The sequence below is a fragment of the Pyrgilauda ruficollis genome, unplaced genomic scaffold (assembly GCF_017590135.1).
Source record: "Pyrgilauda ruficollis isolate IOZ18807 unplaced genomic scaffold, ASM1759013v1 scaffold67, whole genome shotgun sequence".
NCBI lineage: Eukaryota > Metazoa > Chordata > Aves > Passeriformes > Passeridae > Pyrgilauda > Pyrgilauda ruficollis.
Genome location: NW_024528488.1, coordinates 2,835,739 through 2,860,215, shown reverse-complemented (window position 1 = coordinate 2,860,215; position 24,477 = coordinate 2,835,739). Strand labels below are relative to the sequence as shown.

Genomic DNA, 24,477 nt, shown 5'->3' with positions numbered 1-24,477 from the left:
GATACCATAGGGGAGGTATAAACATTTGTTACCAGCTAGCAGCACTGCATGTGGAAGGTGTTCTACTCCAGATAACTCAGCTGATTTATGGTTTTTTGCTTAATTATTAAAAAAAAAAATCCCAAACAATATTTGAATAATTTGAATTATTGTACTAACCTTACTTAGCATCTGACACAATCATTCCTAATCTCATCCAAGCTTCTGCTGGCATATTAAGCATCAGACTAGAAATCCCCTTCCTTCCTCCACAATAAAACCGAGACTCTTTAGGGTGCAGGTGCCAAAACTGGGGCTGTGAATAATTAGCAGGTGAGCTGGCAGAGGCTGGCAGTTTGCACAGGTGGAGAACATAGAACATCATCTGCCCTGCTCCAGCCTGCAGACTGCTCAGCAAGGGGTCCATTTGCACACCTCCAGGGGAACTACTTTACTAACACTAGGAAAACCACATGGATGCAGCAGCAGAAGAAACAACAGAAGAAAATGGGAAATGCACAGAATCGTTGGCACGGAGGCCCCAAATTTCTCACAATGCCCATTTTGCACCCCTGTAACTTAGAAGAATGGTATCCCTCTATCTCTATAGACTGGCAGGTGTTGGTTTGTGGCACAGAGAGGAGAAATCACAGAACAAAAATGACATTTAACCGTGTGTCCTTTGACGTGAAAGCACCAGTCAGGATCTGCTTGTTGGGCAGAGGTACTTTGCTGTATCCCAAACACAACGTGGACATCTCGCTCTACATGGAGTCTCCCAGGGAATCCGAGTCATCCAAAGACAGGGGCAGGTACAAGTCCTGTAGGGAGAAAGGAGAAAATGTTAACACTCACCAGCAGCTCCCACCCTTGGCCACGCAAAGGGAAGCAGCTGAGTGGCTCTGGGCAGCTCAGAGGCTAAAATTCCCATTCCAGAGGGTGGAATGTGCTGGTGACTGGGCTGGGCTCACCAGAATCCAGGGAGCTCCAGGCTAAAATCAAGGCAGGCTCCTTGCACAGACGAGCAAGTGCATCTCTGTTCCTGACGACTGGTCAGGAATAAGTTTCAGAAGTGTTCTTTTATTGTTTGGGATCAATGTGGCCATTCCAGTAAGTGCATCTCTGTTCCTGATGACTGGTTAGGGTTAAGTTTCAGAACTGTTTTTTTATTGTTCTGGATCAATGTGGCCATTCCAGCACATGCACGAAAGAGCAGCATCGTGCCTTAAACACGTCTTTAAACCTAAGTCCAAAATAAAGTGTCTTACCTTGGTTTGACAGCTGCCCTCAGGACAAATCTCCAGGAAAATCACGTTCCATGGTTTATTCTTTATTTTAAGTAACTTCTAATCAATTGGAAAGGTTAATAAAATAATCCCAAGTTTATTACTTGGATCAAATGCTCAATGTAAAGCTTTTCCAGTGTCCCTTTCTGGGGTAACCATTTTATTGCATTTTTTTAAAGTCCAGAGTGGGACAAGGTACAGGAACCAGCTCAAGAGCTAAAGCTCTCCTGGGACCTTTTTGAACTCTGACCCACACACAGGTAATAACTGAGCAAAATGAAGAAAAAACCAAATATTCAGGAAGGAAAACCACAGAGATCTTGATGTAAGAAGAGGTAAAATAGGACTTTGTGGTGAATTCAACCTAAGCATTTATCACTTGAGCTTTAAGGGGAAAAAAGAAAAGTGATTTCATCATAAGCAGGAAATTGCTCCTGGGAGAAAAGACAATGATGCATGAATATTCTGGTAACCTAAAATGCTGCATTTGTGTTTGCTAATTGGCTTAGTGGAGAAAATCATAGCTGGGTTGGCTTTGCCCTCAGCAGTCACCATCTATTACAAATGGTCTCAGGGCTGCACTGGAAAGGTCATCAATCAGCCAGCTGCAAACGTACATAAAACACTAAAAAGGTGAGTTTTTCTTGTCTTGACCAAAAAACAAATCCTCACCTCCAAAGTTCTCAATGAGATGGAAAGTTAGAAAGTATTTAGTGTGCCTGATGCTGAAGCAAAGGATGCAGTTTGCAGCATTACTTCTGCTCAACTGATGAACTCAGACCATGGCCAGATTCTGTCCTCAATTATAAAGGAATAGTAAATCTGGACACACTGTGTTAAATTTGGTGTGTTTTCTCAAACTTAGACTGAGCAGCTGAGAACAGAGTGAGGTCCTGAGGAAAATACAGTTTTCATTTGGACTCAGCTATGCCTTTGTTAAACAGAATTAGTTCAACCCCTGCAGTCTGCCCCACAGTGGGCTCCACACGGCTGCTGACTGAAAAACCTCAGCACCACCAGAAGTTTTTAATTACTCTTCAAAATCTTTGAGTCAATGCTTTCAAAGTCGGGCTGAGAGGTGCATTCTGTTTACTAAAGAGAAACCCCTCTGACTTCCTCTCACACCTACATTTGTGTCCAAGCTCCAATTCCCGTATCAAGGGAAAACTGTTGGAAGCAGCATTGTGGCTATTCCAGAAATGCAAAGGCCCACGGAAATGAAAGTCAGAACTCAGCACAGAGTGGCCCTGAATAACAGGAACTGAAAAAGCTGTGACAGCTGCTCTACCTTTTAAATAAATCAATACATGAATTATCCATGAGCCAGCACAGGTTTCCTGATCCCTGCCAGGATGCTGTGCTACCTGTTGGCCTGTTCCACAACACGATTACCACACCAGCTGTAAGAATCACCTGTAAAACAGAGCACGGCCTTAAATAATTTAAAAAACTTAAATTCTTGAGGAGCATCATTAAAGTGATGTCTGAGAGCTCCAGTAACATTGTGTTGCTTCTGCTCTTTAATGGGCCTGATTTTCCAACACTTGAAGCTTTTCAGGCCAGGAGGGTTGACATGAAACCACATCCATCAATGATTTTTTCAAATAGTGACACAAGCTCGTGGTTGTCTCCTCTGATCCGTCTGGATGGGCTCCAGCACACATTATCAACTCCAGGGGAGGAGTCAGGCCAGTGCTTTGCTCAGCACCTTGCCCTAAAGGACAACTTTTACAGGTAAAGGCCAAACTCTGTTGTATTTGTCCAGGCTGCTCCCAGCCCCGGTGTCCAGCCTGGCCTTGGGCACTTCCAGGGATCCAGGGACAGCCACAGCTGCTCTGGGCACCCTGTGCCAGGGCCTCAGCACCCCCACAGCAAAGAATTTCATGTTAATGTCTAAACCTGCTCTCCTTTAGCTTAAGTCCATTCCTCCTTTGTGCTGTCACTCTGTGCCCTTGTCAAAAGTCCCTTTTCAGCCTTTTTTGAGGCCCTTTTTTAGGCAGTTTTTTCACATGGAATTGTTCCCTGATTGTTGTTTAGGTTTGCTGGGATGACTGGGGCTCTGGATCCAGAGTTAATTGTCCAATTCCAGCTTTAGCCCATGCAGTCCCATCCTTCTTGTTTTTCTCTCTTCAGCCCATGTTGTTTGTGCTCTCGGGCTGAGATTTGGATCATTTGTCCTTGGTCCCCAGCTAGAGCAGGAATTGTTTTGTCTCCCTGCTCTGTACAGAGATCTCACCATCCCCTAATGTGAAGCCCAGACCCACACACCAAAGCAGCACAGAATCTGAAAAATAGAAAAGCTAAAAGCTGAGGCACCAGGGCATTCCCCAGACATCTGCTGCCCTTGGACACACTCATCCCTAATGACCCCTGGGAGCAGCCCTGCAGCCAGGACAGACGGACACTCTGGGTCTGTTTGCTAATTGCTGCTGCCTGGTGAATGTGCTTTTGTCCCTCTGGCCATTACTGAACTGAGACATTAAGGTCCTGCAGCAGCCTCAGAGACCTGCTTGTGTTCTCCCCGAGCCAAATCAAGGCAAAGATGTTTTCAAATTTCAGTTCAGGTACTTTAGTTCAGTGACTCCATCCTGGTTGAAAAATCATAAGCTCTCCTATCACAGCACATGTTCTTATACAACTGAACCCTTGTTTGGTATGGCAGTTAGTGAAAGATAAATTCAAGTTTTTATAGCAAAGAAAGAATGCCAAATGGCATCATTATTTTCTCTCCTGTATTTCTCCCCTGAGATTTAGCTCTGACTTTTGCTTAGCCTGACTCCTTATTGGAGCAGTCTGTTAAAGAAATTTTGCCAAACTTCATGCTGACCCTGCTCCATTTAAATCTCATGGATCAGAGCAGAAGCACAGAGGCTCCCCTCCTCATGCCCAGTTTTCCTCTGCCATGTTAGGAGAAGGAATTGGCTGGTGCCCTGCAAGTGTGGTTTAGTATGGATTTCACTGCTCTAAGCTGGGTCTTTTAGCAAAGCTGACTCCCTAGGAAGAAAAAATGAGTTTAGAAATTCACAGAAGCTTTGTAACTCCAATTTTGACAGAAATCCACTGGCATTGCTTAGGAAGTACAGATATGGGTTGGGTGTTAGTGAAGGAAGAGAGAAAGGATTTCTCTTGGGAATTCAAGGATTGGGGTGAGTTCCCATCTCCTTAGATGGAGACACTTCTTTGTTCTGCACTCATTCATTTTATTTTCGTTCATTCATTTAAATGACTGCATGGTAAGAGAAAAACACCGTGCCAAGAAAACAATGTTTAAATTGCTTCTGTGGATTTGCCACCTGACTTTTTTTGGATATCCTGGGAGGTGAAGGGCTCTGGCTGCCTAAAGGGATTGAACTTTTCACAGTGAGGCCCTGACACTTCACATGAGGTGGGTTGAGACTCTCTCCCAAAGATTTCCCTCCAAAGCACAGATATCAGTGCCCAGATATGTCACAATGGCCTTGGAGACCTTGGTGGGAAAAAAAGATACAGAAACCTGCACAGAAAATAGCTGGAAAGAACAGAAACAACACAAAACCAAGGAAAACCTCACGAGTTTCCACATGACAACCAGAGCAGAGGGAAAGGCAACAAAGACAAAAGGTACAAATGGGTAGGAGAGCAAACACACAGCAGAAATGTTGAATATATTTGAAGTAAAACTGCTTTTAAATAGTTTCACACATTAAATGGGTGAGATTCTGGGGGAAAAAAAAATAGGTCAGATAATCTTTTATTAATCAGACTTCATTCAGCTTTCTTTGCTTTTTGAATGTGATAACTCCAAAATCTCATCTAAATGTAAATATTGGTTCTTAAAAGATGTGTAAATCCACTTAATTTATTACCAGTTCAATACAAGAATACAAAATGGTATTCTTTTTTCTCTCTGTCCTGAGAAAACAAGTCTTCTATTTTTCAGTACTAAAAGAGCTCAGTCTTTTTTATTCTCATTAAGCAGGACAAGTGCCATTTTTTCCTTTATTGAAATTACAGGAAAGCACGAAAGTCCCTTGTCTGGATGGATTAAAGAAACCTGATTTGCTCTTCATTACTGACCTTAACTCCAGGAACTGGTTATTGTTCAGCCTTTCTGGTTGTTTTAATCTCCCCCTGAAAAGCTCTGCTAAGTGTGTTCATTAAAGCTCATCAGATGAGTCACCATCCTGGGCCTGGAGTCGCTCAATCAGTTAAAATCAGGCACACAATAATTGCCATTTCATATTAAACTCTGTGCTCATGCAGTAAACTCTGGTTCTGGTGGGAATCAGCACCTGATTGTGGAGAAGGTTTGAAGCTGCTCATGCATGAGCTGGCTCCCACATCACTGAGTGTTACTTCTGGGTTTTTGTAAATCAACATCACATTTCCCTTTTGCCTTCAATGTGCCTACAGAGCTTCAGCAGGCATTTGGGACTGTGGAAGTGGTTAAATTATGGCAAGCCTGAGTTTGAGAATAGCCAACAATAGAATCTTGAAGAAAAACTTTATGAATGCAAAATCACCTCAGAGAGAAATATTTTTTTAAAAATACAGAGTCTTGGCATGTGCCAACCAATTCCACACTGTCCCTTTGGGTCGCTGAAGAACACCCACACACCCTAAGCAAATGAACTGCTTCCTGGGGGAAATCCTTCTGACTACTGCCAAGAGAATTTTCTGTCTAATAATCCCATTTCTACTGATGGTCAGCTGTTATGTGATGTTCCCATGCAATATGCAGCACTTTAGCATGAGGGTGAAGAGGAATTTCTGGTTTGTATCCCCTGTGTTGGTGCTGTGGGACACCTGAACTCAAGCTGTGGAGCTCTCCTGGAATTCTGATATGTTTAATTGATGATTTGGGCATTTTAGTGAGAGGCCATGTCTGGTTCTCTTTTGGAACAGAAGAGGCAGGCAGGTGAGAGATCAATCATAACCCCAGAAACTCTCCATGACTCCAAAGACAGTCAGTTACCAGAATTACTGCAACGTGCAGCCCAGCCTTGGACTGACAGCCCTGCAGCTCCCCACGTGTGCTGCTGCTGAAGAAGGAGGGAGGCATTTCAAATGGTGCAAGCTGCTGCAGCAAATTAGGATTCCCATTTTCCCTCTCTTCCGTTACTGAATGTGTGTCTCAGTGTCACATCAATAAACCCATCAGCAGTTCTGCAGTTGCAAGGTCACTGGTCTCCTTTAAATAATGACTGCGAGGAGCCACTCCTGACCTGAGCAATAATCACCATTTGCTTTGCACAGGAGGTTACCCTAAATCACTCTGTGTCTGCAGGGACCACCTGGGAGCACTGTGGGCCTTGATTTCCTGCCTGGGGAATAGAAACTTCTTTTAAAATATTTTTGGGGGAAGGTGAGACTGTGGCTGGAGCAACCTCAAGCCGCAAAACCGCGCTTCACCAACAAAGAGATTCCTTCCCAATATTCATTAGCTTCTTGTTTCCAAAAGACACCCGAGTTTCCTTGCAAGCACAGCGAGTTTGTGCCTTTCCCTGGAGCAGAGAGAGAGGCAGACACCAAGAAACAATCACTCACCATCTTGGTGGTTACCTGAATCGGCCGGGGACTTGCTGCGGCGCATGGGCGCGGGGCTCTTGGCCGAGCTCTTCTGAGGGGTGGGCGAGGATTTGCTGCCCGTGGCACCTGCTGGGCTCCCCTTCATCACCCGGCACTCTGGGGAAACACAAACCCACCTGGTTATGGCCCTGCTGCTCCCTGCTCTGAACAGCTCAGTGCCCGGTCCCCAGCGAGATGCAGGAAATCCCAAGGGCAAGGGAAAAGCTGACACCATCCCTTGTTCTCCAGGGCTGAAAGGAGACTCGTCAAGGGCAGGGCAAAGAGAACAGCTCTGCTCCTCTAGAGGAGCTGCTGAGGCTCTGTGGGTGTCAGGCCGGCTCCTACCTGTGTCCCACCAAACATTTTCTGCCCTTCCCCTTCCCTTGGCTCTCCTGAGCACAATGAAAGTGGCCAACACTGCCTGAGGGAACACTCAGGCCAAGAAAATCCAGTTAATTTGCTGTAGCCCTTCCATGAACACCCAGTACCAGGAATGATGAGTGCCCTTTCTGCAGGTGCAGAGAGCCAGCAAACAGCTTGTGGTGTGCTGTAAATGGAGTCTCCAAGTGGCAGATGGGGCAGCTGCCCCTGGAGGCTTTCACCCAGCTGGAACCAGCCTCTTCCGTCCTCAACAAGCTGCAACTTTTCAGATGCACAAAGCAAAGGAGACAAAATGGTTTTACAAAGCACATCCTCTGTCCTGGCCACTCGTCCCTTTCAGCAAGGTTTGTATAAACAAGCCCAGCAGATTTATGTACTGGAAGATGTGAGCAGATGAGGACCCCAACTGTGCTTCCTTAAAAAATAAATAGGCCAGGAAGAGTGGAAAATGTAAACATGGTCTGCAGAGTCCTGCAGAGGGGAACTGAAATGCTAACAAACCTCCACGTGTCCCAGGATTTCAGGCATGCCTGATCTTCAGAACTGGGTTTTATTTACATTGAGAGCTAACAGAAAAGGAACTTTCCACCCCTCAAGTTATTAACTTAGCCCAGTTAAGAAGAAGGCAATAAAAAAGGGATTTCCTTTTTGTCAAATGTTAGCTGGTTCCACCTCATCTCCTCCAACAGCTTGTCCTCACCAAGATGTGAAAAATGTGTCTTTTTTACAGATGTGAGTTACGTGTTCCACATGCAGGCAGTTTTTTATGGAAAAGTTCAGCTCAGCCCCACATGCTCCACACTGAGGACCCCCTGGAATGGAGTCCCCAAAGGAATTAAGGCAGAACCGAGCAGATAAATAATTGGTCAACCAAAAGCAAGCTGTCTGACCTCAATGTATGTGTTATTTAATTATATATCAGTGTATCTATGAAAATGTAATTGCCTTCAATTTTTCCCCAGGCTTTGCTCATTCTCAGCCAGCCAAGGCTCCATCTCTGCTCCTTCTGGATGGTTTGAGAGAGAGTTTTGCTGTTGGGCCCTGCAGCACAAGAATGTCAGGAGAAGAGGCTCCAGGGATGCTGCATGGCAAGAATTAAACTGACAGTCAGCTTATTTTCTCTCCTGCTAAATCAATTTTGGAAATTCTAAATCGGGAGTAGAAAAGGTTGTGGGTTTTTTTCTTCAAAAATACTTGAATTCTCACAGATGATGTCACTTGAAAGGCTTGTAGGGGTCCAGCCCCAATATAGCCCCAATTTTTTATACATGAGGAGCAGTACTGGTGCTGTGAGGGGACCCAAAGGGTGTCAGGCAGCTGTGTTTAATCACCTGGATTACTCACTAAAAAACAATAAACCTAAAAAGTAAAAATACTTCATGTTAGGTCTTTGCAAGAGCTTCCAAATTTATGCTCTTCCCAGGGGAGTAATTCCTTGGAAGGAAACCTGGCTTTGCATTTTCCAGCACAGAAAGGCTGACTCTGAGGAATTCCTCCAGCTCAGCCCTTGGCAAGTGTCAGAGGCAATCCCTGAGCTTTTGCAGGAGGTGGAAACCTGGCTGTGCTGGGGTTGGTGTGAAAAGGCCTCTAAATGTCACCAAAGTGTGACATTTCCACCACGCTGAAACCCGTGGGTACAAAAGGGACAGAGCAATGTCTCTGGAAGGTGCTCAGCAGCAGGATTAGAGGGTGGAAGCTGTGGTGGGCAGCCAGAAGGAAAAAGATGACATAATCCTCTCTTGTGCTGTTTCTTTTTGTTTCCTGACGTCCTGCCAGAGTGAACATAATAACCAGCAATCCTGGTGTGTGTCATCCAAACAGGCAAGAGAAATTTCCCCGTGACAGAGGAGATTTTATTAAGTGACACTCATCTGCAGAACCTCAGGATTTGCAGCTCTCCTGGCAGCATCTGCCTCGGAAGGAGGAAAGGTGATGGGTGTACAATGGGGAAACACTGCTGAGGCTCCTCATCTGCTCCTGGGAGCTGCAGGGCTCCTCTAAAACACCTCTGGAGCTGCTCACTGCCTTCCCAACAGCAAACTTGGCTTCTTCCTGCCAGAGAAATCCAAGCTGGAGAGGTGAGCAGTGCCCAGAAGTGGAGGCAGAGGGCTGGGATTTCCATCCAGTTGTTCTGCCAGCACTGCATCCAAGCTGTTTTCCAGCGTGGAGCTCCCTGAGGAGCTGACTCAACTGCTGAGTGGTGAAAAACAACGTGAAGCTCAGCTTGCAGATCACTTCCCCAGCCTGACACAGGCTTTATTCTCTGCCTGCAAAGTCTCAGCTGAACCTTGGAAACTTCCTTTGAATCACCCCAAGACCATCAAATGGGTTCATCTGGAGTACACAGGTCAGAAGTAGCAGCACTAAAAAAATAAAAATCAGGCTTGCAAAGGAGTAATAAAAAACTCAGTGTTTGGAGATTAGAAGCTGCTTGCCTTCCTGCATCCAGCAAGAATCCTCTTTGGTCCCCAATACAGAGCCAGTTTGCAGCATATAGCACAGGAAGGGGCTTGCGTTCCTCACACAGCACACCTAGAGCTTTGGGAAGTGTGCCTAGATGCTTGGAGAGCACATTTCTTTCAGTTTAAATGGCATTAATTCCCTCTTGCTGCACTCACTGGCACCTGCAGACAGGTGGGTACAGTTGCCAGGTGGGGTGGGTGGTAAGGCCTACAAGCAAGCTCTGTGTATTCTGTAAAATCAAAGATTTCATGGTGTAATTGATCACAGAGACTCACATTATTACAGATTTCTGCTGGCAGTGGGGACAAGGAAAAATAATGATGCTGTCCCAGTCATTGCCCTGCTTTTTAAATCAGCAGAAGTAAGCAGTGGAACTATGATTTTTTTTTTTTTCATCTCTTGCTTGTTTCCATTTTTAATATGCATGTGTCTACATAAGGATGATTAGCTCTCAAGAAAAATGCATCTATCTGAATGTGACTGGAGAAAATTGAAACTATAAACGCTCCCAGATTTTGCAGTAAATGTCAAAATGCTGTAGGACTTAATTTATTCTGACTATATCTCAGTCAGTATTTGCCTGATTATAATACTGCTGACTGGATAAGTATCACAAAAGTGTCCAGACATATTTTCTGGAAAAATCCCTTCGGCCAGGATTTTTCTCCTGGGAAGCTGAGAAGCCTCAGAGAAAAGAAAAACAATAATTATCTGATTTGCTGCTCCTGTGTTTTGCTGCTTTGGAATGTGTTTGGAGATTGTTTACCCACAGGTGATTGTTTAGTTGGTTTCATTTGAGTGGTTTTGACTCAATGGCCAGTCAGTGCCAAGCTGTGTCAGACTCTAGAAAGAGTCACAAGGTTCAGTATTATCTTTTTAGTATTCTGTAAGTATCCTTTTTGTATTCTTTAATATAGTTCAGTTTAGTATTCTTTAATATAATATAGTATCATAAAATAATAAATTAGCCTTCTGAGAACATGGAGTCAGATCCATCATTCCTTCCTTTGTCTGGGAACCCCACAAATACAATACAAAGGGATGTTAAATTCCATGTAGTGGGTCTTAAAACCCAGAGGAAAAGCAGGCAGCATTTTGCTCAGGCAGGAGCAGGAGAATGGCAGGGCAATAAAGGCGCAGTGTGCGTTTGGTGTTACCGCTCTCATCCAGGGAAAAGTCATCCTGTGCGTAGCGGAACTTCTCGGGGCCACAGGCGATGAACACATCATCATCCCCAAAGAAATCGTGGAGACAGGTCACCTGCAGAGGGACAGAGAGCAGAGTCATGCATTGCATCGGTGACTGGCAGCGTCCTGATGGGGATCTGCCTCTCTGCTCTTCCCCCACCCCAGGTTAACGTGGTCCTGCTTTCCCTAGGGCTGGTGCTCATCACACAGCTGCCCTGGGCAGCTCAGGCCTTACAGAGGCATTAAATAACCCCAAAAAACAGAGATAAGACACCCAAACCACTCCCTTGCAAGTTCTTGGAGGTCTGGCATTTCCCACCCAGCTGACAGGATACATCAGTCACCTGAAGGAATGACACAGCCACTTCTAAAATAAGAACAGAGGTGTCCCTGTGCCACACTGGCAGGGCTATGACACCACTGCCTGTGCTGGGGGTGTCTTGGTACCCACAGGGCCTAAACCCTCAAAGAATCACTGGGGATAAGCACAGATGTAAAGCTGTGACTCCTCCTGAGCAATCCTGATGACAAATTTTAAAGCCAAAACGTTTATCCATGGTATTGGTGGAGAGGCCCGAAGTACAACAGGACAACATTCTCACCCCAGCACCATTAAAATTCAGATTTACTGCAGCTGTTGTGGCTGCCTCTCCCTCACTGAGTGCCTTGCTCCCCATTTTTGCCATCCTCAACAGGAGGAAGTTTTATCTTGTAGCACCTGGAACTCCAAACTCTGCCTTGCCTTGCAGCATCAAACAGAAATGAAGCACAAGATGTGGGAGCCCCAGATCCACAGATTTAACCACAGAACTGATAGCTGGGAGTTTGGAAATGTGAACATGCAATCAGGTTGCTGAGAGAAAAACTTAAAATGCCATCAGGCTGGGAGCTCCTCCCCATATTCAGCTGGCAGAGATCTGCAGATGATGGACTTGCATTAACAATTCTTAACAATATCCTGATATCCCAGATATCCTGACCAAATGTTGTGTCAGGAGCAGCACAAATGCTCATCTGCAATCACTCCAGTGTGGAACAGCTCCAGCAGAGCCAGCCTGGGCAGCCACACACCCCAGCACCCAGCAGAGCCCAGGGTGTCTTCCCAAAGCTCCCCTTTCCCAGGAAAACATTTCCAAGCAAGCACAGGGTCAGCTCTGGTGTTTGTAATGGAGGTGAGAGGCTGAGAGCTGCTGCTGCTGCTGCTGACCAGGGTTACCCTGTGTGGGCACTGGGAGGGACTGGAGAGAGCACTGGAGAACCATGGGGAGCTCACTGGAGGCAGAGCTGAGCTTCTTGGAGCTGGACTGTGAAAAGTTAATTTCAAGCTCTAATAAATCGACTGTAAAGAAGGCTTTTGGCTATCTTAATAAGGCTCAGTATTTCACACTGGTGAGTATAATGTATAATTAAAGCACTGCCTGTGAGTGCCAGCTCTGGTTACAATGCCAAGCCTTAGTGAAAAGCCCGTTTTTCACGTTGTCATGACTTTCAAAATGGAGCAGGCTGAAATCTGCCATGGCTTTGATGATCAGAGTTAGAATTTTATCTGCTAACTCCAGTGAATTCCTATTTCTGATTGTCTAAAATTAGATTGAAAATAGCTGTCTTCATCTATAGAGAATTCTCCCAAAGAAAAGATGACATTTCAAACCAGCACTTGGTATTACAGCCCCCACCCCTGAGGATGTGTGGCACTCGTTCATTTGCAAATAATTGGGTTTGGCTCAACACACCAGTTCCCATCTGAATGCTAAGTACCACACTTGTGCCACTGAAGAGACCCATGGGCTGCTCTGCTCCACTGTGCAGTTAAATCTGTGATCTAAAGTTGGATCAAAAGGCTTCAGAAATTTCCCAGCCTTTTGCATGACATCAGAAAGAACCCACAGATGCTTTTGTTGTCTCCAGGTCAGAAGTCCAAGTGTGGATTTTGTCCTTGACTGCCCACAACCACCCTGAGCAAAAAAAACAAAGTCCAGGCAATCAAGAAAATCTTCAGATCCAAGAGTCCAAACACGATGGAGAAGTCCCAGAGTGTCCAAGGACAGGAACCTGACTGCATTTCAAAAAGAGATACTTGCAAGTCATTTTTCTGCATGCCTGCCCCTCCAGAGAGCAGTTATTGTGTGTAAATACACCCAGCAGTTATAGCTATATATATATGTGTATATATATATATATAAAATAATAGTTATGAGCAGCTGGAGCACTGGAGGCTGGTAGAGAATTTGATAATCTACTTGCTGAACTCTGAATATTCAGGAAGCAATCACTTCTGCCTTTGCCTTATTTGTTCCTTTTTGGTTTCCTGTTGTAACTTCCACTACTAAGAGCTCACCACAACACAGCAGAAAGGACAGCCAAAACCCAACCCCAATCTCCTTAAATAGTGCAAAACTTTGCAAAATTCAGAAAATACCTGGGCTCCTGTGCTATGGGGCCTGTAGCTCTGTTGCTTATGTTCACCATGTGTGTGGTATTTTCTATTTACCTTTTGTTTATTCAACCTCAGCCCTTGATCACTGCCCTGAGTTCCTGCAACACGTCCCAGATGGGTTCCTGCCCACAGGAAGTCACTGGAGTAAACTTTCCTTGGGGAAAATGTGACTTCTGTGCTGGATCTGAGAGCACCAGAGCCAGATTGTCTCAGGGGGGCATGGAAAAAGAAACCCACCAGGATAAAGCCCTGGATATGCTCGTCCCTGAAGGACATGGAGCTGGGAAGTGGTGCCGTGCTGGGATAACTGGTCTGAGACCTCATTAACCAGTATGGAATGTTTAAGGGCTGTTCTTGACAGGCAAGGCCAAACCTCTACCTGCACTAATGTTGGAGAGCCTTTTAGTGACTCCCAAATAACATTATTGGTCTTCTCTCCATTCTTCAGAAGTCTTTTTTCTGATGTTTTCTCCATTTAAACAAACAAACAAATTAATTAATTAGTAAATGTAGTACAAGTCTCCCCCCCCCCCCCCAAGCAGTGTGGACTTTTTGAAGGAATATTTTCTGCTTTAGCTTACTCTGATCTATCACTCTAATTATATCCAATAATTCACCTGGAACACCATGAAAAAAAAAAACAACCATGAAAGAAGGTTCATAGCAATGAAAAATTTACCCCAGATGATAACCTGAAAATATTTTTTTAAATACTGTGTTTTGCTTTTAGTTATAAATTTATTAAAGCACAGAACAAAACCCAATAGTAGCCAGCTAGTGCAAGGAGCAATGCTGCCACTTGAAAATGGTGATTTTGTTGGTGGCTGTTGTCATGCACCCTCAGCAATGACACCAGGAACCAGCAAAATAGGAAAAATTTGTCTTTCTGTAGTTTTCAGTCTACAGGCATTTTTCATCTATAACCAAAATTAAACTGGTGTTTGTGGCTACAGAACACAAGATAAATAGCATTGATTTCCAAGCATGCCTTTGTTTAAGGGAAGATAATATTGAATTTGAAATTCAGGATTGAAAGGACAATATTGACTTGGGAAAGGATCATACTGCATGAAATGTTTACTCTCCAATTCCTGTAGCTTAAGCAATTCCAAGGAAGGAAATCATATCTTCACAGCCCTGGCCATGAGGCACAAAATTATTTCTTACAAAGTCATTATTCCTAACAGATCTGATGGTAGCATTTTTCTTTGTGCCAAGGCCTGATCTTTAAAAACCCTTATAATATATATTATGGAAGAAGTAGAAGGCTGTAGAGATTAGTTTGCAATTCCTGAGGTTTTCCTTGTTAAATTAAATCCTTCTCTGCTTGTATGAGAAAAAGCTTCCCTGAGAGGGCAGCCTAGCTGGGATTTCTGCAGTGACAGTCCATCAGTGTCTGCTGCAGCAATTTTAATTGCAGAGAGGAAAAGCTGCAGCCTTGTGAGAGCTGCTGAGCCCCTGCCTCATTTTAATACAGCACTTGTAGAACTAAGCATTTTTCAGGATTTTGACAAAATGGAGCTTGCCTCACACACATCCCTTGGTGTGAGCTCACAGTTTGCTGAAATGCCTGTGCTGGCACAGGCAGAAATCCTGTTCTTCAGAGTTCACTTGGAAAAGGAGCAGCAAAACCACAGGATCTGCACTGGCACAGCTCAGAGTAACTGGCTGTTCCCAGCGTCCTCCAGGAGGCAGCAGCAGAATTTAGAAACTGTGATTTATTCATAAACAAAACAATTAAAAATAATTAGAAATAAAAAGTTTTGAGGACTTCAGCCTCAGCCTGAATCACCCAGCAGTGCAGAGCCTGGGCTGCTTTGAAGGGTTGGGATTTCCCAGCTCCTTCTGCCCCTCTCTGTCCCTCACTGTCCCTCACTGTCACTCCAGGACAAACGTGGCCACAGCAGTGACAGAGGGTGAACTGAACCATCCTCTTCACCCTTCAGAGAAGTGTCCTTTTCAGCAGAAAATGTTTGTATTTCCAGCACTCTCCCTCAGTCATAATGATTTTGTAAACCATTCTCTCTGCAATCTCCCATTTAGGAATTTAGGCAGCACAACAGTGATAAGTACAGAAGTAGCTTCAAAGTCCCTAAGTTTCTGCAAATCCAATGGGTATGTTCAAAGAAAACAGATCTCCACTTGCTTTCTTTAAATCATCACGGTTCTTCAGCTTGTAGGCTTCCAAAGGTCAGAACAGGGGGAAAACTGTCTACAGAAAAAGCCAAAAAAGGGCCAAAAAGACCCCAGAAGACAACTGCATGCCTGTAAGAACAGAGCTGAATTAAGACATACTCTCATTTTCTAGGCTGCTTTGATAAGTGCTGTAAAATTGATCAGGTCCAGTCGTCAGATAAATACAATTAATGTGCTTTAGGTGCCTGCTGCTGTCCTTTCTCTCTCAGCACTAAGCTGAGCAAGTCAGACCAGCAGCCAGACAGGCACCAAGAGCTAACTGAGCTGAAAATGTCACTAAAACCTCTTTAAACTCTGTTTTAAGTCACACCAGCAGTCTCAGGGATTTATTTACACTCCATCAGCTGTACTCCAAGTCAGACTGGCAGTGGCCTGCTTGTTCCAGGTCTGAGGAGCCAAAGTCCCGAATCACAAAGGAAATGGTGCTTTATGATGGATGTGTCACTTGGGTGTCTGCCATCAGCAAAGCCCAGCACAGAAACCAAACACCCTCAGACTGACCCACAAAGATTCAGAAGGAATATGGGAATTGATGAACATGGGTAGTGAGCTCCTCACCACACAACCACAAGGAAAAAGATTTCACTGAAGGGTTAAGGCAATGCAATGGAAGATAAAGATGTTGGTATTGGAATGCACGGCACTTAATACATTTTTCTTTTTAACAGTCTGAAGACTGCAAGCCCAAAGCAGACACTGAATTGATTTACATTTTATTAGATTCTGGTTTCCTGCATTTAAAAATAAGAGATGTTTGGATTCAATTATTTCTTTAAAGTATGCACACACCCACTCAATAGATTCCACATTTGCATTCACAGAAAGAGAATTACTTATCTGCTTTCCTGAAAAAAAAACTGCTTAAAATTGCTAAGCAATAAAAAGAGGAGCAGGAAAACACAAATATTAGCATTCCAAAGTGGACCCAGAGCACTCCTGCGTGCCCTGCCTGTGTCACACAAATATTGTAATTGCACTTTGGGGAGCCCTCTCTGAGCTACCCAGCAGTGAGGGAAGGAGCCTCTGTCACCTGTTCTTCCATCTCTGCCCCCCTGGGCCACCAAAGTCCACCTGGAGACCTGGCCAGAGCATGGCCATGCTGTCCCCTCACTCCTGTGAGGGCAGGAGAAGTCACCTCTGCCATCTGGGTTTCTCTGTGACCTCTCAATAGAAACCCAGAGATTTTTCCATTCCTTCATGCATTATTCAGAGATCTCGGTTTTTTCTTGTGTTCACGGAGACCATTCAGGCCCTACCTACACAGTTTGATTGAAACAATCAAACTCCACTCTCCTGCAGAGGTTTTTTTCTTCCTTTCTCACCTACAGAAGAGAAAGTTCCGGGCCAGTCAAGACCATCAAATGTTTTCTTTGATGCCAGAAGGAATCTTTACACCTTTTTGTTGCTGAAAAATGCAGATCCTCTTAATTAGGCTGTGTAACTCCAGCAGGTTGATCATGAGTGCTTACACCCACTTTATGAGGCAACTGAACCAGAGTGGGGACACCAGCTCCTGACCAACATGCATTATTTCTAGGATAAGCATTTGTGATGCTTATTTAAGTGGAATAAGGAATATTCATGCATGTATGTCCACGGCAGCTTGCAAGACTTCACGCATGAAGAAATGCTGCTCTCAGGGGGCTGCAGCACACTGTTTATCTAAGTTCTGGAAATGGGTAAGTTTGAAACAGAATGGAACAAAAAGCAGGAGGGAGGGAGGTCAATAGCCAAGCTACCCAGTAGGAATGTTAAAGCAGAATTTTAATATCTCTGATGAATTAGTGGTGCTTCCAAACTGTGTGAAATCCAATTAGCCTCTGGGAGAAAGGTTAGTTTGTTATCTCCATTGCCTATACATATGGAGGAGACTGTGAAACAGATATTCAGGCTGTTGATTCTTTTTAACCAGAAGAAAGGCTTGCTCTTGCATTCATGAGGGTATTACGCCGAGGATAAACGTGCTGTGAAGTTTGGGGGAACAAAGAGCACAGCCGTGCAAACCAATATACAAAACATTACCATTTCTCTATTGGAAAACCATAAAATGAGGAATTCTGGGTGACAGATTGACTTTGAAAGGAGAGATTGCCAGCACAAATAGCCCCAGAACAGGTAGCACTTAGCAATTCAGAAAACTGCATCCTAATCAGTATCCCATCATCACTCTTGAGAGGAAACTGTAGTTTTGGATGACAGAAGAGCAGCAGAGACTTTGGAAGCAGCACAACTACATGGCCAAGGTCAAGCAAGACTAGTAGAAATGGGAGTCTTGAAAGTAAGGACACAGGGAGCCTGTAAATGGGAGGCTGGAATATCCATTAATGGGATTTCCAACTCTAAAACCCCCGAATATCTCTAGCTGTTGCTGTTCTGCTGTGCACAGTTTCACAAAAGAGAAAGGCTGCTGTTCAGCTTTGTGCAGGTCTCTCTTGAACGAGGCCCTGCCAGTGATGAGGAGATCTTGGGAAGCAGATCCTCACGCTGCTTACAGCACAAACACAGCACTCTGTGCCAGGATGGAGTGGTTTGGGACAAAACTGATGGATCCATGCCTTTCCATTTCCAGGGGGAAACCCACTGTCTTTCAACCCAGCCTTCTTCCCACCTGCTGCCCAGCATGCAGCCATGGGAGGACAGGGCAGCATCCCAGCACAAATAAAGGTCTGGACAAATGGAGATTACAGAAAATAGCTGTATTTGTTCCTACCTCCTCTGTGATGCAGTGTAAAGAGACATGAGAGAAAATTCTGTCCTCAGTAGTCACCCAGAGTGACATAGGAAATTACATCAAATCTGATTGATGAGTTTCCCTGTAACTCGTGGATGTGTTTTACTCACTGAGGCAGCCTCTCTGAGAAATGGAGTTATTGGAGGCTGTCCTACATCCTGCTGACATCAGTAACTTCCTTCCAAAATAGGTGCTGGGGAGAAATGAGAGTCAGACTTGCTGTTTTTATCAGGGCATCAGGAGAGTTTGGGGACATTTCAGTTCCAGTCAGGTGCCAGCACTCCTCTGGAGGAGCAAATTTTGCACTGGCTCTGTCTCTCCTGGCACAGCAGCACACTGACACACTTCCCAAGGGACACCCTTGTCCTCCTTGGCACTTGTGGCAGGCAGAATATGATAGTTAGGGTTGAGTAAGTCACAAAAATCCCACAAATCTCTCTGAAAAGACACAGCAGCCTGGCCTTGTCTGGCCTATGTCACCTTCTTTCCAAGAGTGGCAATAAAAAATAAAAAAAACCAACAAAACACAATAAATCAAGAAAGAAACAGGATATATGCTTTCCCTCCATCTTGTTTGGCACTTTGGCAAGTGTTTGTGGACTCGTTTGTGCCATCCTGGGTTTCCCAGCCCTGGGCAGACACAGTACAGGGTGGGTGTCCCAGTCCTTTGGGATGTGTGTGATGTACCTGGACACAGGTGCAGGGTTTGCCCCTCTGTTTTGTACCTCTGTACAATCCTACACATGTCCCCATCGAGGGACATGTCGAGGAGTCGATATTTTTAACTTCCTGCTATCAACCTACATGGAAAAAAGACACCAGTGTGAAGTATCCAACCTCTAAGTTGTGGCATTCACGTTCTCTGAAAAAATCCCTTTGCCCAGGATTTTTCTCCTGGGAAGCTGAGAAGCCTCAGAGAAAAGGAAAACAATTCTTATCTCATTTGCTTCTCCTGTGTTGTGCTCATGTGGAATGTGTTTGGAGATTGTTTACCCACAGGTGATTGTTCCATTGGATTCTGCTGTGAGTTGTTTTCACTCTTTGGTCAATCAGGGCCAGGCTGTGTCGGGACTCTGGAGAGAGTCACGAGTTTTCATTATCTTTTTAGCATTCTGTAAGCATCCTTTCTGTATTCCTTATTATAGTATTCTTTAATACAATACACTATCATAAAGTAGTAAATTATCCTTCTGAGAACATGGAGTCAGATTCATCATTCCTGCCTTCATCAGGGGTGCCCTGCAAATACAATACAAACTAAATCTTCCTAATGCACCTCCAAACCTGGTGAGGGACAAATGTCCCATCCTCCAGCAGTATAAATTCATTTACACCCTATGGATCCAAGTCAGCCAAATTCTTGAATTAAGGGAAGATGCAACTGCTCTGTGTCTAATTAACACTGGCTTTGCATTTCATCTTACTCAAAGCATCAGTGCTGTTGCTCAATTCCTTAAATATTCTGTAAAGTCTCCTAGAGGCATTTTGACTCGTTAAATTTCAATGTTTGCCAGGATCTTTATCACACTGTTAATTCTGGAGATTAATGGGAATTAAAAATGGCGGCCTTTAAAAATTAAATTGTAACAGATGCTACATGAAATCTAAAGGAAAGTAACAATTGTTATCAAGCTGTTCTTCCAGGGAGCTAAATTTCCTTCCTTAATTACAAGTCTGAACCTGTTCTTTGTGTTTTGGGAGATATCCTGAATTTACAGCTAATGCATATCCCCTCCCTATCAGAAGAGTTTTGTTTTCACCCTCATTTCTGTTAATCTTTGAATAAAGCTATTATTTTTTTTTCCCTAATTAACAGTTCTTTTAACCTCAGCTGACAGAGAACAGAGTAGTGGAAAATTCAGCTTTATGTCCTGAGCTAAACCATATTAGGGTAGAAATTAACAGTGTTAAGCAGGCTGGGAGATAAAAATACTTTGTATAGCACATGTAGAGAGGCTGCTGAAATGGATGACCCAAAGCCTTTCACATGAAAATACCTTTTCTTGCCTTTTTTTTATTGCAATGTACTTCATCCCTTCCATGTCTGCCGGACCAGTGACAGGTTCTAGCTTAGTGTGCAGCAACATTAATGGAATAATTGGTGCAGGAATAGTGAAATAGATGATGTGTAAAATGGCAGGCTGCATAATTGTCTGGAGTGAGTTCAAGTATTTCTGCAGTGAAAAATTGTCCTGTTTTACACTCCCATCACGTCTCCTCGCTGCTGCGTGGCAAGCAAATTTCATTTGGAGATGATCCCAAGATGCAGTTGATTTACTGGCAGGATTCCAGAAGGCAGGAGGTTAAAGCCTTCCTACCCCAACGAAACAGCACCTGGGAGAGGCATTGCAGGGCTCACACTGCTTTGGGGAGCAACCACTCAAATTACAGCTCAGCAATAAACACAGAGCACATCAGGGTGGAGCTGAGCAGTGGCAGAAGAGCACCTGATTAGAGAAACAAAAATATGACTTTGTAATATTTGACCTTTCTTTTTGCAGTATGAAATATTATGTGATGGAAGAATGGGGGAATGGAAAGAACATGAGTTTTTAAAATTATGATGCAATTAATTTCTGCTCCTGTGAAACATGCAAGAACCATTACATTTGCATGGCATTTCTCATCAAATCAGTTGTAGACTACTGAAGCAATTAGAAACTAATTGCTGTGAGATTCCCCCAAGAGATATATGATGGAAACAGGAGGTGGCCAGAGACTTACAAGCAGAAGTGTATCTGTTTCTTTGCCAATCTCTAGGAAACAGCACACTCCACCTCTGGAATGGTGCAGAGGTGGCTGCAGGGCTCCCAGATCAGCCTGCTGCAGATGGCTGCACTCCCTGACATTCCCTTTGTGCACTCTCTGGGATAATTGGCTGTTGCCTTGCTTGTTTGAACCACAGGAATGATGCATCAGGATTTTTAACACCTCTGTCCCTCGCTGTATGAATTCATCAGCTCCTCACCCATCCTTCCTTCTCCAGCTCTTCCCAGCCCTCACCCCAGAGGCTGAGTGTCATTTCCATGGTAAATGGATCCTTTCTGCTGCTGTGCAGGACACCAGCCTGGCATCTGCCACACAGTGCTTCCCTGTCCTGCCACAGGCATGGGCTGAGCTGGCATCCCCCCTGGAACTGCTGTGAGGCAGGAATGAACACAGGGAGCACCTCACAGCGCTCTTCAGCTTGCCAGGGGTGGATATTGTAGATTCTTTCCTCCCCTGACCCTTCCTGCTGATTCTCACCTCTGCACAAAAGAGTTTCTTGTTCCTTGCCAGGTTTTGAGTCAGCTTCTGGTTTCAATTTTGTGCCCACCAGCCCTGGGTCAAAGCATTCTGAATCCTCTTTGCGACTGTGATCAATAATTCTGCAACTACAGTTAAACAAAAGGATTTTAAATAACCCTTTGTTAGGTTCAGCAAAGCTGACACATTAATAACACCCATTAAAAGATGCAGGTGTTTTGGTTGGCTTGTTATTGTGGAGTTTTTTGTTTGTTTCAGGGTTTAGTTTCATTGTGGATGCCAAGAAAGAAACAAGGTTTGTTGTCTGCTCACGACGGGAATGCTGCTTATACATATGTAGGTATATGTAGATATGGATATGTGGGCATTGCACAGAGACTGAGGGTGCAGCCCTGAGCAGGAATGTAAAATAGAAGGGCCAAAGCCACACTGTCACTTGAGCCTCTTGGTGCAGATCCGCGGGAGAATTCCACAGAGCATCACTCGGGCTTTGCTCCCTGATTATACTGACAGCACTTCTGAAACTTTGTATTTTTAGTTTTTCCCCCTCAAATGTTTTACGGCCTCCCTTTGCTGCCTTCCCCTTTCATCTCAGAGCCAGATCATTTCTGACAGGTAATCCAGCAGTATCAGCCTCTCCTGTGGCAGTCTCCCTCCCCTCAGTGGTGTGCTTTCAGTTTGCCCCTGCACTCCCATAAACATCCAGCACAGACAGCCAGGCTGAGCTTTCCTGAGAAACACTGAATGGCTGCAATTCCAGTTGGGCTCAAGAACTGCAGAAACACATCCAGCATTTCTGAGGCTTGGATAGCAGGGACAAGTGCAGAGAGGTAGTTGTAACAAAAGCAGTGTTGTGCTTTCCCTGGTGTCTCTGAAGAAATCTTGTTCAGAATATACATTTCCATCCGGAATTTGGTGCTGGAGTTCACGAAAATGCCACTGTGCTAAAACAACTTTCTCTAATTTCCCCCTGTGTGCCCAGGCAGTGCAACATCTGTAACCAAATAAGGCAACACAGCAGCATCCTTAAAAAAGAATTAGGGACTCATGTCCTGACAATTAACATGCTGGTGCAGTCAATTCCTGGAACATCAACTCAGCCGTGATACTTGCACACTACAACAGCTTAACAAGCATTTTGCTTTTTCTGTCTTGAACTCAAACATGCCAAAGTAATTTTAAAAACCTGACACTCTTCTTCCTTTTTAGTCCAGGCTAAATATTTTGTTTCTTTCCCCCAGAGAATACATAATCTACACTATTGTCGTTTTAGTTCCAAGGCAGCCTTCTTAGACAAAAGAAAAATACTGGCTGCCTAGAAAATCAGCCTTAGATAACAAATGGTACATTCTCTTTGCAACTCCTTTTCACTTCTTTGTAACAGCAAGGCAAGTATTAAATTCACTTCTCCAAGCTGGCTTATATTTCAGTTTTTACAGAGAACTCTGCTTCTCTGATCTGGTCCTGTAGATGCACCCATTGTCCCTGGGTGTGTTTGGTTAAGTCACAGTTTTATTCAGCTGGGTTCTGACCATGGAAATCCCAGCTTGGGCACACACAACATGTCTGGGGGGGCTCTTGCCAAGAGCAGGAGCCCCTGGGAGAGCAGGGGAAGCTCTCCAGGTCACTGTGTGCAAACCAAACTCTCCTGGTTACTCAGTGAGATGCTGTTTTGCACCCAGAGTTCCTTCACTGGGAGCAAACCCAGACTGTATAAATAAATATACATTTATTTAAGGACAATCAGGTGGTCATAGAACTAAGCATTATATCACAATAACAAACTGACTCATAACGAGAGTGCTATTCTGGCTACTCCATGTAAGATTTTGGCCAGTGAGTGGCAGAAAAAGTTCCCAGTCTTTTCCAGAAGAGATTTTTTTTCTTCTCTTCAGGATGCAAATGGAAATCTGGGAAGTCTCATCTTATGATGAGCCTCTGCCTTTGTAATGCCATGTAAGGAGCCCATTTCAACAAACCTATATTGAATCAGAAATAAAGCGTCACTTCTGTAAGGTCTGCCACTGTACTCCAGCCATCCACTCCAATTCAGGACATCTCTGAAGAGCCCTGGGGTGCTTTTATTCCATCCTTTGCAGCTCCTCTAATGCTGATGAAGGATGTCCCAGAATCTGGGGGAATTTTGGGCTTACCCTGGTGAGCGGCACACCCAGAGAGAAAGTCTGAGCCCTGGAGATCAAGGCTTGAGAGCTGCTCCTGGAGCTGTGTGTGGGGCAGAATTGGAGCAATGTGACACAGGGACTTTGAAATAAATAATGGGACACAAAGAGCAGCTGCGTCCCATCTGGAGGTGCCTTGGTTACACGTGAAAAATAGTGCCATTCAATGTAAAATGTCCTTACACTAGATTTAATTTTGAATGTGCTGATGAGAACTTGGTTTTGTTTTGGTTTTTTTTCGGCAGGTAGCATCACAGCAACACACAAGAAAAGGAATCCCATTTGAACTGTGTACATATTCATCATGTTGTAATTTCCCACTCATGGTTACAGCCCCTAATAAGATGATGTTGCTCTCTTGTTGTGTACACAGCCCAGCCTGCTGTTTGGGGGTTAATGAATGATAGCAAGTGAAAGCATGAAAATAAAATTAGCAATGCCCAGAGCAACCCACTTTATCAAACTCACCAGTTTATAGGATTAGCAGTGGATTCTGTGCAAATCTCTGCTATGGGTATTAGCAGGGCAAGATTTATGCCAATTAGCAGTAAGAGTGCAGATTATTTGGGAAGAGCATTGACAAGAGTTAAAAACTCCCTGTACTTTCAAACTATGTTGTTGGGACGTCCATTTCAAGCATTCAACTCCACTTACAAGGTTATTTTTACTCATCTCCCAAGTGCTGTTTGATTTCTTACATGTATCCGTGGCATTGTTTCCTGAGGCAGTGAAGAAGGCTGAATTGTTCCTTTCCTAAGATAAATCTTGCACTCTCAAACTTCTCTGGGTTCAGGTCAGGCTGCCCTCAGCAGAGCCCCACGTGTGTCCCATTCTGCACTCCTCT

General features: G+C 44.4%; 1 protein-coding gene across 1 annotated transcript in view; it reads right to left on the bottom strand.

Annotated features, from left to right (window-relative positions):
• Positions 1–743: 743 nt before the first annotated feature.
• The window catches only part of DCX (doublecortin), a 62,572-nt gene continuing 38,838 nt past the window's right edge, over positions 744–24,477 (bottom strand). Inside the window, exons 3-6 of the mRNA XM_041484614.1 lie at positions 10,814–10,916; positions 6,792–6,929; positions 2,630–2,637; positions 744–800 (exon numbers count right to left, since the gene is read on the bottom strand). Coding sequence (XP_041340548.1) covers positions 744–800; positions 2,630–2,637; positions 6,792–6,929; positions 10,814–10,916 — 306 coding nt within the window. The remainder of the gene's footprint in view (positions 801–2,629; positions 2,638–6,791; positions 6,930–10,813; positions 10,917–24,477) is intronic.